Source organism: Nothobranchius furzeri, chromosome 15, assembly GCF_043380555.1.
Source record: "Nothobranchius furzeri strain GRZ-AD chromosome 15, NfurGRZ-RIMD1, whole genome shotgun sequence".
Classification (NCBI taxonomy): domain Eukaryota; kingdom Metazoa; phylum Chordata; class Actinopteri; order Cyprinodontiformes; family Nothobranchiidae; genus Nothobranchius; species Nothobranchius furzeri.
Window position 1 is genome coordinate 42,818,173 of NC_091755.1, and position 18,651 is coordinate 42,836,823.

Sequence of the window (18,651 nt, forward strand, 5' to 3'; positions counted from 1 at the left end):
GGTTAGCAACGGGGCTAATATAGCTTAGCATGAATTAACACACATACACACTAATAGACTCACCAAGAAAAGTCAGCTTGGTTTACACGGGGTTTCCCAAGGGTAACGGCAAATCACGGTCTTCGGACCTCTGTATCTCTACAGCGTAACAAATAACTTGTCACTATTACACAGCAACAGTACCTAAACATGAAAATTTTATCCGCTTACCGAACTTGGAGTAATTGTTTTTCAAGTAACGGCTGCTAGTGCATCCTAGTTTGCTCTTCACGGCAAGTGCTTCCTCGTCAGCGTCTCAGCGCGTCTGGCAAGTGAAAGCTGCGTGGCGAGCAGCAGAAAGTGCTAAATTCTATTGGCTGATGCAATAGCTGGCTAGCCACGTGATTGGTTAGTCAGTTGCTACCTCAATTTTACTGGAACTTTCTATTTACTCGATTTTAGCTTTTCTTATTTGACTATTTTCAAGAAGTTTGTATTTTCTTTTCTTTTCTTTTTTTTTAACTATGAATGTATGAATGCTTAGATTTCTATTTATCTTATTTGGTCTTTTATCCTGTTTTAACTGTTTTGTAAATTTCCATTTATATTTCATTATTCATGATGTTTCTATTGTAATCTGGGTTTTACACCGGGTTACACAAGTCTGAGTGATGTTGTGATGTTTTGCTCTTAAGCTATGATGGGAGTTTCATAAACACATGAGACGCCATTTTGTCGCTCCACACATACCCTTCAGGATGAGACCTCCGTACAGATCCAGAATACCAGGTCCTCGGACCCCCCCTTCGGTACCGGTACCGATACATTTTTGTCAGCGTAAAGATGGTTTCATCAGTGCAAAACCACAACACGCTCATGTGTGCACGCACACACACACACACAAATGTACACACACACACACAAATGTACACACACACACATACACACGCACGCACACACACGGACGAACACACACACACACACACACACACACACACACACAGTTTGATGGAAGGATTTCTATCCAATCAGTGAGAACAGGACATGCACACTGATTGGACGAGGTTTTTCTAGGATTGTACGTTTCAATTGTGATTAAAATGATTCTTTATTTTGAAACAAAAATGTTAATTTTTAGACGCCATCAGTGTGTGAGGGATCTCAATGTTTTCATGACAAAACTCTAACATGAGGCTGTGCTCTAACCTGTCACATCACATAACAAGCTAAATGAAAGTCAAACATTTCAGATGGACCGTATGACAGCTGCTAATGTTGGCCCTGCCCTACTTTACCTCTACATTACAGTTCCTTTATCCATGTCCATCCTAGAGCTCCTCTCTGACCTTCATGCTTATTTAGAGCAGCTGGTTTTTAAAGCTAGCAGAGTTCATCCTTGGTAGTGGGTTCACTCACTCATTTAACCCTTCACCACTGAAACCAGTTTGTTCATTCCAATCCTCCTAAATAATCCTCCAATCATCCAACTGGAATCCTTAAGGGTCCCGTAACGTACATCCTGTCAGAACAGGCCTTGGGAGCCCAGGTGTTACTAGAACTAATGGTGTCTGTTTTATGAGCAAAGCGCTGAGAATCCGCTTGTTATGAGCGCTAAACGTTATTTTGCCGCTTCCGTGAGGAGCGGTAGGGAAACATATTTCAATCACGGAACCGAGCAGAATTCTGATGACGTCACACCGGTGCGCGAAGGTGTGGGTTCCAACCCACAGGAGAGGAGGGAGAGAGGAGGTAAACAGTGGATCACAGGGACTGAACTGATGTTTTAGAGCAAAACCGCGGTAAAAATTGCCGTTTGTCCTCATTATCATTATTACTGCTGCTGGAGATATGGTAACAGCCAACAGACCTGCCCTTTCTGCAGACAATGTGGACAAACTAATATTTCTGGCAAAACACATGAAGGTTGAGTGAACCTAAACAAGCTGGATCTCCTAATGTTGCAGAATGTTTTTGTTAACCTATTTCAGTCTGAATAATTCCGTTTGTTCCTTTATTTACACTTTAAGTTCTTCAAAAAAAACTGCACAATAATCATCTTGCAGATTCCTGCAAAAATATTTCAACTGGCATATATTTATTTTTTTATCCTATTTTATTCTCAGACTATACGTTAAAGAGTTTACAAGAGATTACAAGAATAGTTGCACTTTAAATATTCTTAAAAGTTTTGCTTGCATGAACAAAAATAATTCTTTATTTCAGTAGTTAAGCCAGCTCTTTCAGTTGCACTTGGTTTATTTGTAAAGAGCAAGTCAAATGTTGATGCTGCATTTTTCCAATATTGAAACCAGTATATTTTTATGTTAAACATTGTACATGTTCATTTTCATTTTCTGGGAATATCTTGCAGAATGTAATGCAAGTAAATGCTCAATTTAACTGTAAATAAAGAATTTACTGTTTACACATAAGAAAAGCTTTTTAAATTATTTTACTGTACCGAAAACGTACCGAACCATAACATTAAGCCAAGTTACGTGCTGAACCGGGATGTCAGGCGTACCGGCACACCCCTACTATCTATCTATCTATCTGTCTGTCTTGTCTCTGTCAGTCTGTCTATTTTTGTTAATGTGAATGAACCAAAGAGAAATCTAAATCAGATAAATATCTGGGATGACAACCCTCTGCCTTCCAAACAACATCAGATCTTCTAGCTACACATGAACACAGTTGCTGAAGGAACTGGGCTGGTAGGTTGTACTAAACGTCTTGGAGAACTAACCACAGATCTAAATTCAATTAAATTCAATTCAAAGATACTTTATTAATCCCAGAGGGAAGTTAGAGTTTCAGTACACACAATTCTGAGATCAGACATACATAGACACATGACAAGAATTGGTGACTGTGGTCATTCGCAACCCGAGTCGCGCTACCTTAATAGATCAAGAGGGTTTATGTGAGGATAGAGTCAGGGGGAGGGGGAAAAAGGCACTTCAGAGTTACCCTGACACACAGAGAGGGTAACTTTGCTATGCAAAGAACACAAAAGTGAGGTCCATGAATGCGAGAATCTTACAGCAGATTGTAAAACATCTATTGTTCTCCATCTACATCAAAGGACAAAAACATTAAAATATTTAATCATTATATTTTTATGTCACTGGACTCACCTCTCCATTTTCCAGGGGTACGATCCGTGAGTATTCAGTGGTACAAATAACATCATCATCACTGTTGATTCTCTCGATGGTCCTCTGTCCAAAGCGCTCAATGCAGTCTCTCTTAGAGGCTACGTGGACGCCGACATAAATGTAGAAAAAACACTTTTAGCAGGTGTGAAATAACCTGAACGCACCACTAAACACACACATTATCTAACAAGTTTAAAAAAGGAAGAACAAAGGGTTGCTAAGTTTTCATGTGTCCCCCTGGTCTGGTTTTACGTTGGTTAACAGATAGAACGCCCAAAGCGCTTTACACTACAGTGAATCATTCACCCATTGAGACGTTGGTGGTGATGAGCCGCAATGTAACCACAGCTGCCCTGGGGTGCACTGACAGAGGTGAGGCTTCTGAGCACAGGCGCCATCATTCCCTCTGACCACCATCAGCAAGTAAGGTGGGATGGGTGTCTTTCCCAAGGACACAACAGCAGGGAGACGGGATCAAACCTGCAACCTTCTGATTATTGGACAACCTGCTGTACCTCCTGAGCTACTGCTGTCCAGCTGAATAAAGCATGTGGTTAATAATAAAATGATTGTTTACAATTTAGTAACAGTAACTTCATCCTAAAACCTTGTGATATTTGAACGCAGGTGGCAGAGGAGGATTGAATACACACATGTGTATCTGCTAGTGTTGAAGGGGCTCAGTATGAAACCTAACAAGTTAAAGCGGCACCAGGAGACCTTACACCCCAGTTATATTAACACGCCCCTGGACTTTTCCACCAGCTAAACTAAACGTTTTCATACAAAACAGAAAAACATGCAATGACCTACGTTTTTGAAGGATAGTGTTTTATGTGGTCAAACTAATGTTTGCTTCTAAGATCAGTACGCTCCTACTGAGCACAAAAGTAAAAGCAATATCTTCTTTTGTAATGGCACAGATTTCTTTTTATGATCATTGTTTTAAAGTGGTACTAGTTTGTTTTCAGAATAATGACAAAGTAGTGAAACATCAGTCACGTGATTGTTAGAATTAAGCATTGAGCACCCAGCAACGACTGACCGGTAGTTTTCCAGAACCGGAATCGAAATGAGGAATTGGCATCGGAACTGGAATCGTTCAAATTCAAATGATGCCCAGCTCTAGTGATCGATTTAGACCAATGCAGTGGCTGCATTTAGTAAACAGAAATACAACATGGTGGTCCACATGGGAGTTGAAAGTAGAGATAATGAATAAACCCCCCCAGAAACATCTAAATACACCAACAAAAAGGGTTCTAGACAACGCACTAGGCAGGGGTGGACTGGCTTATCTGGCAGCGTCTCGGTGGACCACTTTGTAAAATGGGCCGCTTGCCCAGCTTTGGCTGACAGGAATCGCCCCCTCCTGCAAGCAGACACGCTAGAGACCAATCCCCCATTCGCAAAAATGCCAGGGCCAAATTTTGGTCCCAGTCGACCCCTGGCGCTAGGTATCTCATCCCCATAATGAAACAAGAAACACAGAGAATCAGGTGACGTATGGATAAGTGCCCTTATTCACGTCTATTCCATAGCTTAGTGTACGTGTGACAGCAAATATATAATTAAATAAGAAAAATAAACATTTCCATTTTATAAAAACCCTAAACCCTAAAAACATGTGCACTTGTTTTTGTAGTCGTGTTCAATTCAAAACTAAATCCACATCAATACTTTATTTTTACTTTAATTCTATATTTATTTTTGTTTGCAAAAATTCGACATGCGTTCATTTGTTATACACTAGTTCCCACAGCCAGAATCTGGTACACCTGAGCTGTCATCGTGCTGAAAACAGGACTTATTTAAGCCGCTCACCAACAAAAGTAAACCTTTTTTCACTAAGAAAAGTGACTAGACCAGTAAAGTACAGCGGCTCTGATCTGTTACAGGTTTGGACAGGGTTTCCTGGCTCAAATTGAGACAGAGGTGGTACCATCCTGGCCATGCGACAGCACATGCATACTCTGTGCATTTAACTGCATCACTTTTTTTAAGGCCAAATATTTTTTCGTTAAGCGTTCTAATCTAAGCTTCTGTTGAGTAATAGAATATTCCATTTGACAACGTTTCAAGTGAAACAAAACTGGTTTGCTGCTAAAAAATATGAACTAAAACAACATTTTCAGGCGGAAATAACAGACTCTTATTATGAAAGGCTCAATAATATGCATTAGATTGGTGTTTAGTTCCCTTTTCCCATCTGATATTTATAGCTTAAATATTTTTAATATTTGACCTACATATCAGTGACATTTTAGGTTTGTATTAATAACACTCATTTTAGTCATAATAACACATAAATATATCCAGTAAAATATAATGTATTTCATTAACATGCATTTGTATTGGAAATGGTAATAACATTTAATTTCTGCTGCTAACAATGTAACGGTGGCATATCTAATATGTATGGGTTGGCAATCCAGTTTTAATTATTTTCAGAGGTAGAAGCGTTTGTGAATTATGTACTACAACGGCTTGCCGTAGTCTTGTCTCGTGGCTTTTTTCGTGGCTCTGATATGGAAAAGCATGGGGGAAAGTCAGGATGTAAGTAGCACAACCATAGATATGTACCAACTAGCGAGAAAAGCACATTTTGATCTTTGTCTTCAATGGTTTTAGTGCTTTTCGGTGCACCGCTGCTGACACAGCGCCCCTATAGTGGTGCAACGCTGCAACTGCAGTTAAAATAGCATCTATATAGCTGGGGGCAGAGTGAAATCAGGCTGGGGCGGCACAAAATTAGCTGGAGGCGGCCACCACGCAAATCTGAATGCAGGAAAAACCCTGGGTTTGGAAATAGTAACATGGTGGACGACTGGTTAAAAACTTGGTAGTAGTAACACATGATTAGCTCACTAGCCCCGCCCCCCTGTGTGTCATGAACAGATTGAGAGGATGCCAGTTGCCTGCAAACTCGAAAATTATGATAATTATGACTTTCAGTAAGTGACCTTTGTAAAATGTTGTTGGAAGGTTAGTAGTTTCTGATCTACACCGTGCTGGGTTAGCTTGGTCTGCTCAATGGTTTGTGTTTACCCGCTGCTCTGCAGTCTTTTAGTTATATTGGTGTTGACCGACCTTTGGTTTGTATTGTCCTTCTTCTGACCCGCATGACCTACCTGCAAACACTCAAACCACAAATGCTTCCACCTCTTCAGGTAAGCTCCAAGATGTGACCTGTTGCCAAACATTACTGGAATTCCCCAACAGCCCACCCCAAGCTACAGCTGCCACAGCATATCAGGTGGCAGCTCTTTGATAAAGTGCTTCCAAATGTCTTCCCTCAGGTGTGATGATGTAGCACAGAGACTAGAGAAGGAGCTAAACTCCTTTTCTTTAGTTGATTTCACATTTAGTGCAACAGTCACTAATACTCACAGGCAAAGTACTGCCAGGGCTGGTAGGTCTGTCCAAAGTCAGTAGATCTCTCTAAAACCCAGAGGTCAGGGCGTGGAGAGTTGGCGAACTTAATCAACACATAGGCCACATGGAAGAGCTGCAGAGACACACAAAACCATACAGTGTGAGGCTACATTTACACAATTATACTTTATTTCAATCCAATATGAAATGTAAAGGAAAAACTTGAAGGGAATTAAGAGAAACAGGACAAGAACAGAAATAAGATGTGTAAAACAGAAAAGATGTTAGGAAATGAAAGCCAAACCAAATAAAAGGTTTAGGAGATGGAAAGACAAGGTAATCAAAATCAGAACAGCTGACCTGTGAAGCCTCGTCCCTCTAGGGAGACGTTACGTCCAAATCAATTACCTCCCCTCTGATCTGTGACACATTTTCCGCTACGAGTGACTAATCCCTGAATTTCAAATAAACAGCAGATGTTGAGTTTCTTCCAGATGTTGGTCAGAACATGAATGACTGTCAGGGGACCCATCACACAGCTTACCCTAGCCCCCGGTTCTGTTGTCATTCATTTAGTTTGTATTTAATATAATCTTACTCAAACTATCTGATGTAAGGGTATGAACCGGCATAAGAACATTGTGTAACTGTCACACTGCTTACACACACACACACACACACACACGCACATACAGACATACACACACACAAACACGCACATACACACACACATACACGCGCACACATACACACACACATACACGCGCACACACACGCTCACACACACGCGCACACACACACGCACATACAGACATACACACACAAACACGCACACACACACACACGCACACACACATACACACACACGCGCACGCACACACACACGCGCACGCACGCACACACACACACACACACACGCACGCACACACACGCGCGCATACTAACACACACACACACACACACACACACACTAACACACACACACACACACACACGCGCACGCCCACACACACACACTAACACACATACACACATATACACACACACACATATACACACACACGCGCACGCCCACACACACACGCACGCACACACTAACACACACACATATACACACACACACGCGCACGCCCAAACACACGCACGCGCGCGCACACACGCACGCGCGCGCACACACACACACACACACTAACACACACACACGCGCACACTAACACACACACATGCACACACTAACACACACACACACACACACGCACACACTAACACACACACACACACACGCACACACTAACACACACACACACATATACACACACATACACACACGCATATACACACACACACACGCACGCACGCAAACACACACACGCACACACATATACACACACATACACCTATACACACATACAAACGCACACACACACATATACACGCACATACACATACACACGCGCACAAATATACACGCACACACAAACACATACACAAACACACACACACACAAAAAAAAAGTGTTCCAATGTTTCTTTATTTGTGTTACAAAAACATGGATTGGGTTCAAAATTAAATCTTTTATGCAGAAACTCATCAACAGGGTAGATTCCAGATATAATCCTAAATTGTGTTTCTTTCATCTTAGGTGCGAGTGGATATTTTATACAATAGGAGAATGTTTTCTTTTTGAAAGTATTGTCGAGGTCTTGTCTAACATTAATATTGTAATTACAGAACATTTGTTGTTTGAAATTTTGAGAGACTATAGTTGCATTTTTTGTCTTTTAGTGTGATGTGATCTAGTATCAGTGATGGTAACGTTGTTCTAATTGCTGAGTATTTTAAGGTGTTCTGAACAAGATGTAGGCAGAGCTTTTGGGATTTCTTTACAGATCTTGTTATAAGCATGGTATGAGACCCTTATTTTATGTTTCTCCTGTTTATGTTAAGCCTGTGGGAGGGACTTAAGGCCCAACCTCCTGATGCTACTTCCTGAAGATGGATCTTTAAGATTTAAATGTCTTTAAAGCTGCAACTCTCAAAATTGATGCGCTAGTGGATGAAAACCACAGATAAGAAAGATTTTTGTTAATAGCTTTTGTTCTTTTTGTTTTGTTGCTTTGACTGAACTTTGTTCAAATAAAAGTGGCTAGTTTAGCATTGGCTTGTTGCCATATGGTAGCAATGCAAGGTTTTGGTGAAACAACCTCCTCCATTTTGAAGCTTGTAAATCCTTTTTGAGAAGCTTTTTTGGTATTGTGAAGCAAGCAGTTGTTGAGGAGCTAGAAATGAATAAAGCAAGCTTAATACTCATGCTTGTATATCCAAAAAATTTGACTTTTTCACTCTTTGTAGTCAGCTAGCTGAGGTATGTTTCTTTGTTTTTCTTTACTTACTTACATTTAAGCTTTTTTATTTATTTTGTGCTAAGTCATTATGAGTGGATGAACATGTCAGTGAATAAGTAGCTAACCTCATCCTGTCTTAATAAATTGTGAAACACAAGTTCCAGAAAGCATACACTTAGCGCAAAACTACTTTAATAATGTGCTCATCTGTAATTGTATGCAATAAATATTAAATAAGATGTACTTGTGCTTTTTGCCATGGAGTAAAACTGAACTTTTTTCAACAAAAACATATCTTGCTTTAATTTGCAAGGTATAAAGTATAAATAGTATAAATAAATAACTGTTATATAATTGTTTTTCTCATCAGATTATTTACAAATCTAGTACAATGTCTTTAGATGAGCCAAGGTTTAAGGTTGTATGTATCTCGCAGACTTCTTTGCATAAACTTTAGAAACATATCAATGTGTAAAGATATGTTCATCTGAGGATATTGAACATGTTTTACTGTGGAAAATGCTGTTTCTCATTGTGAATTGTGGCTTAATTAACTGTTCAAACTGAATTATATTAAATCTTTATTTCAATAACTTTTACTTGTTATCTGATGCAGATGAGGACTGAGATGAGTCAGCTGGCAGCAAACAACTTAAACCAGACTGATCCAATCCATAATCACCTTGACAGGCGATCAGAGGTAGTCTTTATTTATTATTTGGATAAATTATGGTGCATGAAAGACTGGTGTCACACCATGGTCTATAAGAGGCCCTACATAGCATGTTTAATGGTTTTTCTGCTTCAAAACACCAGGTTTAAATCAGTGAGTGACAAAAGATTTTAAGACATGCTGAACAATCTAGCAATATTTCAATTACCTAATTAAGTACATTATAGCAAGAGATATAGGGGCCATTGAGAACCAGGGTTGGACATCCCTGTTATGGGACGTTAGTCAGTAACTGGAGTTTGTGTGTGTTCATGTGTACCTGATGTGGCAAGGTGGATAAACGAGGGCCTGGGTGGAATTTTATCTCCAGACTCCCGGGTGAGAGTCACTTGTGCTAACTAGTCAGCCAAAGGGATATCCCCGTGGCCAAGTAGCCAGGGCACATGATTAATCGGGATACAGTGACAGCATGCTCACCCTGTCACACTGAGTATTGTGTAAAAATCTCAGGATGTAGCATATTTCCCTTCATCAGCTTGTAACCCTGAGTAGGTAAATTTCACTAGAAAGATGTACTTCCTGACATAATATATAGTTCTACAAAAATGTTTTTCCTCTGTTTGTTCTTTGAACAATATGTATTGACCAAATATTGCATATCTTAAAGAATGGCTTAGGGTCACAAATTAAATACCCTGTACTGATTATTTGTTGCAGATGATGACTGAGTAAGCCAGAGTCAGATGACAGCAAACAACCAAAAGCAGAGTTGTCCCACTTACAATGGCAGCCACAGGACTGCAGAGGTAGTGTATATTTAATGTATATAAATTACGTTATTTGCTGTAAAATGCGATTAGTCGCACATCAGATTATATGACGATAAAGTAGATTATTGTGCTTGGTCTAAGGCAGGGGTATACAATCCTGGTCCTGGAGAGCCGGTATCCAGCACATTTTAGTGTTTTCTTTGCTCCAGCACACTTGATTCAATGGTTGAATTACCTGTGCAGCAGCTCACCACACTCAGCAGAAGCCTGTTAATTACCTGTTGATATAAATCAGGTATGTTGAAACAGGGTTGAAACTAAAACATGTTGGATACCGGCCCTACAGGACCAGAAATGAATGCCCCTGTTCTAAGGTGTCCTCAAGCTAATAGCACAAATGGATGCCCTTATAGTTGAACATGGTCTTTGTTTCGAAAAGTCCATAATGAGCACAGAATACCAAACCAGCACTCAGGCCCCAAATGTGCCCTATTTCCAGGTCTGGCTCCAGAGGGGTCCCTTGTGAACCACGTCTGCGGAAGGGAACACTGTTATGTTAATGATTAGAAGTTAAACTTCTTGCTGCACTGTGTCTCATTTCTCTCCATGGACCCTTTTGCCATGAGTGATTCTACCTCCTCTCTGTTACCTAGAAATAGTCTAAACCAGGGGCCCCCAATCCTGGACCTGGATGTCCAGTATCCAGCATGTTTTGTGGTTTCTGTGCTCTAACACATTTGATTCAGTGGTTGAATCACACGTGCAGCAGCTCACCAGACTCCGCAGAAGACTGCTAATTACCTGTTGATTGAAATCAGGTGTGTTGAAATAGGGTTAAAACTAAAACCTGCTTGAGACCGGTCCCCCAGGACCAGGATCGGGCACCCCTGGTCTAAACTGTTATGTAAAAGAAAATATTTCTATCTGTTGACCACAATACACCCCTGCCTCTTTAGGAGGAAATTCACAGGCTTATAAAAAAAAGAATAATGAATAAAAATTGTATTAGTACTTTATTATCATTCAGCTATGCTATTGCGCTGCAACCGTATCTTTCAAATAGTCTTATTTTAGCAGTTTTATGCATTTGTAACTGACAGTATTTTTAACTAACAGAATTCTCCATTTGCAGTGCTTTTTATAGAGTGACATATGTTTATTTCTTTGTGAATAGAATAGATGTCTTGTAACAGCAATATATATGTATCTTATTGTATAACAGTAATGCCTTTTTCCTGTTTTGCAGAGAAACACCTTGACCAAGAACCCAGAAGATGTTATCTTGCTATACCACAAAAACCAGTGTGTGTGTGTGTGTGTGTGTGTGTGTGTGTGTGTGTGTGTGTGTGTGTGTGTGTGTGTGTGTGTGTGTGCGTGCGTGCACTTGTCTTTATGGGTTTGTGTGGACCAACCCCTGACGGGAGACCAACATTGTGTGGACATTTACCCGGTCCACACAACCAAAATCCTAGAGGAAGCTTCCTTTGTCCCACCTAGAGTTAAACATAATTTTTGCACCATTCTGGCTATAGTGGAAGCCAGGGTCCAGACAAACAACTCAGAAAACGTAGTCCACACAAACCCACAAAAACACGTATGTGTGTCTGTATGCATATGTGTGTGTGTGCGTGTGTATGTGAGTGTGTGAATGTGTGTGTGTGTGCATGTGTATGTGAGTGTGAATGTGTGTGTGTATGCATGTGTGTGAATGCGTGTATATATGAGTGCGTGTGTGTGCATGTGTGTATGATGTGTGTGTGAATGCGTGTGTGTGAATGTGTGCGTGTGAATGTGTGCGTGTGTATGCGTGTGTGTGTGTGTGTGTGTGTGTGTGTGTGTGTGTGTGTGTGTGTGTGTGTGTGTGTGTGTGCCTGGCCCCAAGCTGGTTTAATAATTGTCCACATTCCTTGGTGGCACAGCATTCCTAGTCCGTCAGGTAACCATGGGAATACAGAACAACTCATGAAGGGGGGTGGGGGGCATTCAGAGCACGTTATCAAAAGTCATGACTCACATTGTTACTGAGTTCAGAATAACTGATAGAAGGACAAAAGAGAAGTAAGGTAGGGAAAATGAGAAGGAAAGAGGGAAATAGGAATAAAAGGTTCAGGATAAACAGACAACCTGGATTAAACCTACACTCGGATCAAATGATCTTTGGGTCCCAAACGAATGTTTCTCTGGAGGATTCAAGGTTCTACCCATCCACCTCCTGTTTCTTTAACTAGAACTAAGCAAAAGATCTGGTCCTTCATCTAGAAAAACAGAAATATTCCAAAATATTTCAGTATTTAACTTCTTGCCCTCTTTCACCTCAGCCTTAAATCTCCTCATTGGCCTTCCTCTCAGCCTCCTGTCTGCTGGCTCCAACCCCAGAATCTTTCTACCTATGTCATCATTGTCTCTCCTCTGGACATGTCCAAACCATCTAGTCTGTCCTCTCTGACTTCATCTCCAGAACATCTAACATGAGCTTTCCCTCTGATAGACACATTCATGATCCTGTCCATCCTCGTCACTCCCAAAGAGAACTTCCAGTTCTGTCTACCATCTTGTCCTCATGGACACTGTCTCTAAAACCGACAACATGGCTGCTCTCATTACCGTCTTCAACACCTGAAACCCTTTAACCACACATCACACCTGACACTTTTCTCCAAACATTTCATCCTGCTTCTCACACTTCTTCTCTGTCGCTTTGGATGGTAGACCTGAAGTCCTTAAAGTCCTCTACCGTCTTTACTTCTACTCCCTGTAACATCACCATTCCACTACTGTCCCTCTCACTTACACATGGATTCTGTCTTCATTTCTCTTTTATCCAGTCCATATCTCCACCTCTATCTCCTCTACCTCCACCCTACTCTCATCTGAAAACATCAAGTCCACAGAGACTCCTGTCTAACATCCTCTATAGTCTGTCCATCATACACACACACACACACACACGGACACGCACACACACACAAACACACACACGCACAAACACACAAACACACACACACACACACACACACACACACGGACACACACACGCACACATACACACAGGGTCACGTTTATTTATTCCAGCGTATCTAGAGTATCAGAGTAACTAAAGTAGAGCTGCCAGGCATCTCCAGCTCCTCCCACAGAGCTCATATCATTCCTCACATTCCAAATGAATTTCAGACTCCCTTCTACCTTTTGTTCCAGCTAATATATATTATACATTCTTCTCCATCTTTTGTTTCTTCATCCCCTTCAGAACAATCAACACAGCAGCATGGAAATCCTCTCAGACACATAATAGATGTTTTAAGGAACTCTAAGCCCTGATGGATGGAACAAAAATGCTGTTTATAGTAGGGTTGTCACGGTAACCGGTGTAGCGGTAAACCCCGATAAAAAAGTTGACAATAATAATAACCGTCTTGTTTTTTAAAAACTATATTATCTCGGTGGATTACCGTGGCTGCGGTGTAGGCGCGGTGACCCTTACCAGCCACCATATCATCTGCTGAAGTTGCCGGCGGCACATGCGCACTTTGTTGTTTACAACCAAAACTTTCTTGAAGCTAAAGCTGAAATAATGGTCAAAGGAGGAGACGGCAGCGCTCAGGACATTTATTATCCCTCAAAGAAGACAAAGTGGGAAGTACGGGCATCTTTTGGATATTTGAAGAATGCAGAGGGACAGTTGATAGAAGATGGCTATCCTGTTTGCAGCATGTGCAGAAAAAGTGTCTGTGAAAGGCAGCAACGCTTCAAATCTCATGACACATCTGCGTGACCATCACCCACAACTCTACAGTCAATGCAAGGCAAGCTAACGTTAGCATTTTAGCTAAAATGCGTGATCCAAGGATTTGGGTTGAGGGAGAATGCAACGAGTCGCTATATAAAGCAGCCGCAGCGCCGCTACCTGCATATAAACCGTGTCGCGGACACCCCCATGTTGAAATGACGCTATGCATTACGGGGCTCCCAGGGGCAGATAAGAGTTGGTCTCTCTCCGAGAATAATTATGAATTTAACAACAATTACTGCCTGATGACATTTTCCCACATCTGCAAAGCTCACTGGAAGGACACAAACCGAGGACGATATTTTCCTGATATAGGGTTTATTACTCAAGTAAGGGTAAAAAAGTATCTGATTAGAAGGCTACTTGAGTACTGAGTATCATCTGGTCTAATATTTTTAAAATGATGACATCAAACAGATATAAAATAAGAAGTTATGGGCAAATATTGGTATTTTAAAGACTAAAGGGGAAAAATGTAAACAAATAAACAACTTAATCACAAAATAACACATTTTAGGCAAAATTTAGACACAAACTAAGGACAATATTTCCTGACATACAGGGTTTATTTAATTGTGTGAAAATGTAGCACATTTAAAAAAAAATACTGCAATAATACCGAAAACCGTAGTAATTTTGGTCATAATAACCGTGAGGTTACATTCTCACACCGTGACAACCTTAATACAGACCATTTTAGATTAGGTTACATTTCCTTTATTCCCAGATTATGTAGTTTGTAGCACTCATTATAATGTTGTAGAAAATTTCTGGCCAATCTACGTGATCGGTATCGGTGATCAGCATTCTTTGATATCGGTATCGGCAGCAAAAAATCTGATCGGTGCATCCCTAGTTCTGTCTCCTGGATTCTCGCCTCGCCCCTGCTTTGGGCTCCTGCCTCGTTCCCTACCACTCTATTGGATTTCCTGGATTATCGATATTGGATCTGTCCCCCGACTTCGAGCTCTCGCCTGCCTCCTTGGATCTCTCGCTGTCATCTCTGGTTCTGACCCATGCTTCCACCTGACCACGGTTCTCCCTGGTTCTGACCATGCTTCCGCCTCACTACAACCCAGCCATCTCTTTCTGCAATGTTGGTGACAAACTCCTGATTTGTTTTTTAACACTCTCAGGCTCAAAATAAGCAAAATAATGATGGTTGAAGCAGATAACAGACAATTAATGAAATTATGGAATATAAGCTTAGATGTTATGTAGCAAAACCTTATTAAGTATCTTGGTAAACTTGTGATATCTAGGTTGTAAATTCAGTCTGACTGTATAGTTATACAAACTAACAATTCAAACCATCTGACGCCATTGTGCCGAGTCTACAAACCCTCTGTGTTGAAGGTCCTTGTGCACTCCAGGAAGTCAAAGAGGTTGGTACGGACAGGCTGTCGGTGGCGTTGACCTCTGAGGTACTAGGGCCTGTAGCTCTGCCCTTATACAGACCTGTCTGGTCTAAGATACCTTCCAGGTGACGGCAGGAAGCTGGCATATCTATTTAGTATCTGATGAAGCTTGCAAAGGCTTTGACCTTGGGGGTCAAAAGAGAGGATGGCTCCTTGTGCTTTGCTTACCCCATTGGCCAAACCAGGAAGCTGGCTAGAACTCGAATTGTTCAGAGAGTAAACAAGCTATTATTAACTATTGTTTGTGAATTTAGACAAATCAGAATTTGACAAGTTAAAGTGGGCGTTATCAAAATACCTCAGACACCACTCCCTTCTCCGAATACTTAGGGAAGTTATTTCTTAATGATAAGTAAAATTGTATTAAACCTAATGTGAAGTAAATGTGTTATTTACGGAGTTCTCCCCTTTCAGAAATTATGTATGATTTTTCAGAAATCCTTAAAAGTGATTGTCTCATCATGTGCTGTGACATAATGTAAGCAATACTTCTTTATATTTATTTTTTTGCTAAGCACACCCCCTGCCCCGCAGAGCTACATGCAACAGGAAACTGAGCGCTGACCGGGAGTGTAACCAATAGCGTTAGACTACTGATTACATGCTTCAAATTTAAGGAATACCTCGGCTGATACAGAGTTGATGAACTTTTCACAGACAAGTAAGTCTTTAAAATATATTATATGAAAACACAACATGACATGAGAATAATACTTGTAAAACTACGTGCTTCAGCTCTTTTTGTCGGCTACAGAAGCGCATTTATAAACAAGAAACATGAAGTCGTAATTTAAAAAAATGGAAGGAGAATTATTTGTGTGATATGCTTGTCAGCCACTAGATGGTGACATCGGATAAGAGAAATACTCCGGAAAGAGACTTTAAACATTCATAATAATATTATTAATGTGTGAACATACTGATAGATTAAGATTAAATTCAACAAGTATACTAATCTTGTGAAATTTATGATCTGAAATAATTACAGGAATAAACATTTGTGTTGATTAATTATTAAATCACTTTAGATAGAACATTTATTGTAGATAAATAGATATAGATCATTTAGCACCAAACTAAATAATCTCTACATCACACAGACTATAAGTGCTGTGTATAATCTACATCTGAGTGTAGTTTAAAAACATTCTCACATTTTTACCACGACTGAAACCTTTTGTAATGTATTTCCTGTTCCTGTTGGGCACAGCAAACTTTACCATAGACCTACGCTAACGGGCACATGAGCGTGGGGTCCCCCCTCCAGTACAAAGAATAGAAGAGCCTTTGGGTGCAGATGTTTGTGACTGAAACCAGGTGTGGTCCCAGCTCAGCTCAGGATGTTCACCCAGAACCGTAAGCTCTCCACAGTTCATCGTTTATTCATTCATTCATTCATTCATTCATTTATTGCTGAGTATATCTAAAGGAGTTTTTTTATTATGGAGAACCCTAAAATGATGGACTGTGGCGTCAGAGATTTGTACACACTCTCCTGTAAATAAAAATTGAACAAAACCAGCAGGAAGCAGCTCAGTGTGGCGTTGGGACACAGGATTACACGAACAGAGTGGATTTTTTTATTTTTTACTATAACACGGATTATTACGACCATAAACCTGCAAAGACTGAAGTTAGACTCTTGTATTGACTTCATGAAATGAGCTTTGTATTGCTTTAGTAGCTTAAGCCTAATTTACACTTGTCCATCAGCTCTGCGAGGAAGAGACGCACACGCATTGACAGAGATGTTCTGTTTTCTGAAGTTCAAATCTACACTCATCCAAACTAAAGAAAACCAGAAACAGCTTTAAAATGTGAAGTACGTGAATTAGGCTCACGCCACTAGGAATTAGCTCTGGTGGTTGTTATTGTGTTATAATCACATGTGCTACTGGTGTCTGTCAGTGTGTTTAAGTCATTGTAAGAACTACTTTTGGTTTTAGAGACTGTAACATATTTTTAATGCTGGTGCTACAAATTTATGTTCTGTGTTACAAAACCTACGATCTTCGTAGCACCAGTGCTGTAAGTTAACGTACAGCCCTGTTAATTATAAATATATAATTAAATAAAAGTGCTTGTGGGACACTTGAGTGTCTCTAGCTCTCAGCTGTAATTAGATAAACAGACAGATCTGAAATATCCTATTTTCTGTAAATGCTTTTAAATGTATGTATTTTAATGGTAAATTACTTCCAAAACTTCTGAATTGTCTAAACAGAAAAAAAAGGTCATATAATTTTTTCCATATCTCCCACCCTATTTTGAAGTATTCTGACTTAGAAAAGTGCTATTCAAGAAAAGTTCGTTTACCAACTCACTGCTCCATTCCTCCCTCAACCCCATCTGACTCCCCCACGTCCATCTGATTCCCCCACCCCCATCTGACTCCCCCACGTCCAACGGGGGCTCGTGAGAAGCTTCCACACAGGAATGCATCTCCAGCATGTTGTGGCAAGATCAGAGAGGCTGAGCTAAGAGTAACAATCTGCTGGATTTCAGGACGTCTCGGCCCGCCGTCACCAACATCAACATACCCTAACCCAGTGGTTCCCAAGGTTTTTCTTTGAGGAGCCCCCATAGCTGCACCTAAAACAAGCTGTGACCCCTCACCCCACCTCCTACCCACATACACACATTAAAAGTGATTTATTACAAACTTTATACAGGCATACAGAGTACCAGTTGTACTATTATAATCTTGGTAACCTCTGCACAGACAATCTAGTGGGGTTCCCCTTGGGGGTCTGGACCCCAGATAGTAAACCACTGCACTAACCCATACCAACACACCCACAGAAACAAACTAATGGTGAAGCAACTAACAACCTTTACACTATAATTAATTAAAAAAAAAAACAATTTTTAGACTTAAATCTTAAAAAGCAACAATGATGAGCTCCATGGTGGAGATAGAATGCTTCACTATGAAGACTCTGGTTTAACCTGGGGACTTCACGATTTCTGTACTCAGAAGAAACTCTTTAATGCAGGGAAAGGTTTAGAGAGGTCACGCCAAAACAAGAGGTTAAAAGGTCAAGCCAGCAGGAAGACCTCATGTGATTAAAGGAGAAGCAGAAGGACGAGGAGCAGAAATGTAGGAGGTGCCTCCTGTTGTGGAACAGATAGACTCGTCTTCCCAG

The 18,651-nt window shown here is 40.6% G+C and overlaps 1 protein-coding gene across 4 annotated transcripts in view; it reads right to left on the minus strand.

Annotated features, from left to right (window-relative positions):
* The window catches only part of lama5 (laminin, alpha 5), a 154,729-nt gene that overhangs the window by 107,089 nt on the left and 28,989 nt on the right, over nt 1–18,651 (minus strand). For 2 of the 4 annotated variants that reach the window (XM_054745619.2, XM_015967344.3), the window contains exons 3-4: nt 6,528–6,645; nt 3,117–3,235 (exon numbers count right to left, since the gene is read on the minus strand). In XM_054745619.2, the coding sequence (XP_054601594.1) occupies nt 3,117–3,235; nt 6,528–6,645 (237 nt within the window). Of the gene's footprint in view, nt 1–63; nt 2,415–3,116; nt 3,236–6,527; nt 6,646–18,651 lie in introns of those variants that run through there. The other 2 variants (XM_054745621.2, XM_070544869.1) reach the window with 2 other exon arrangements.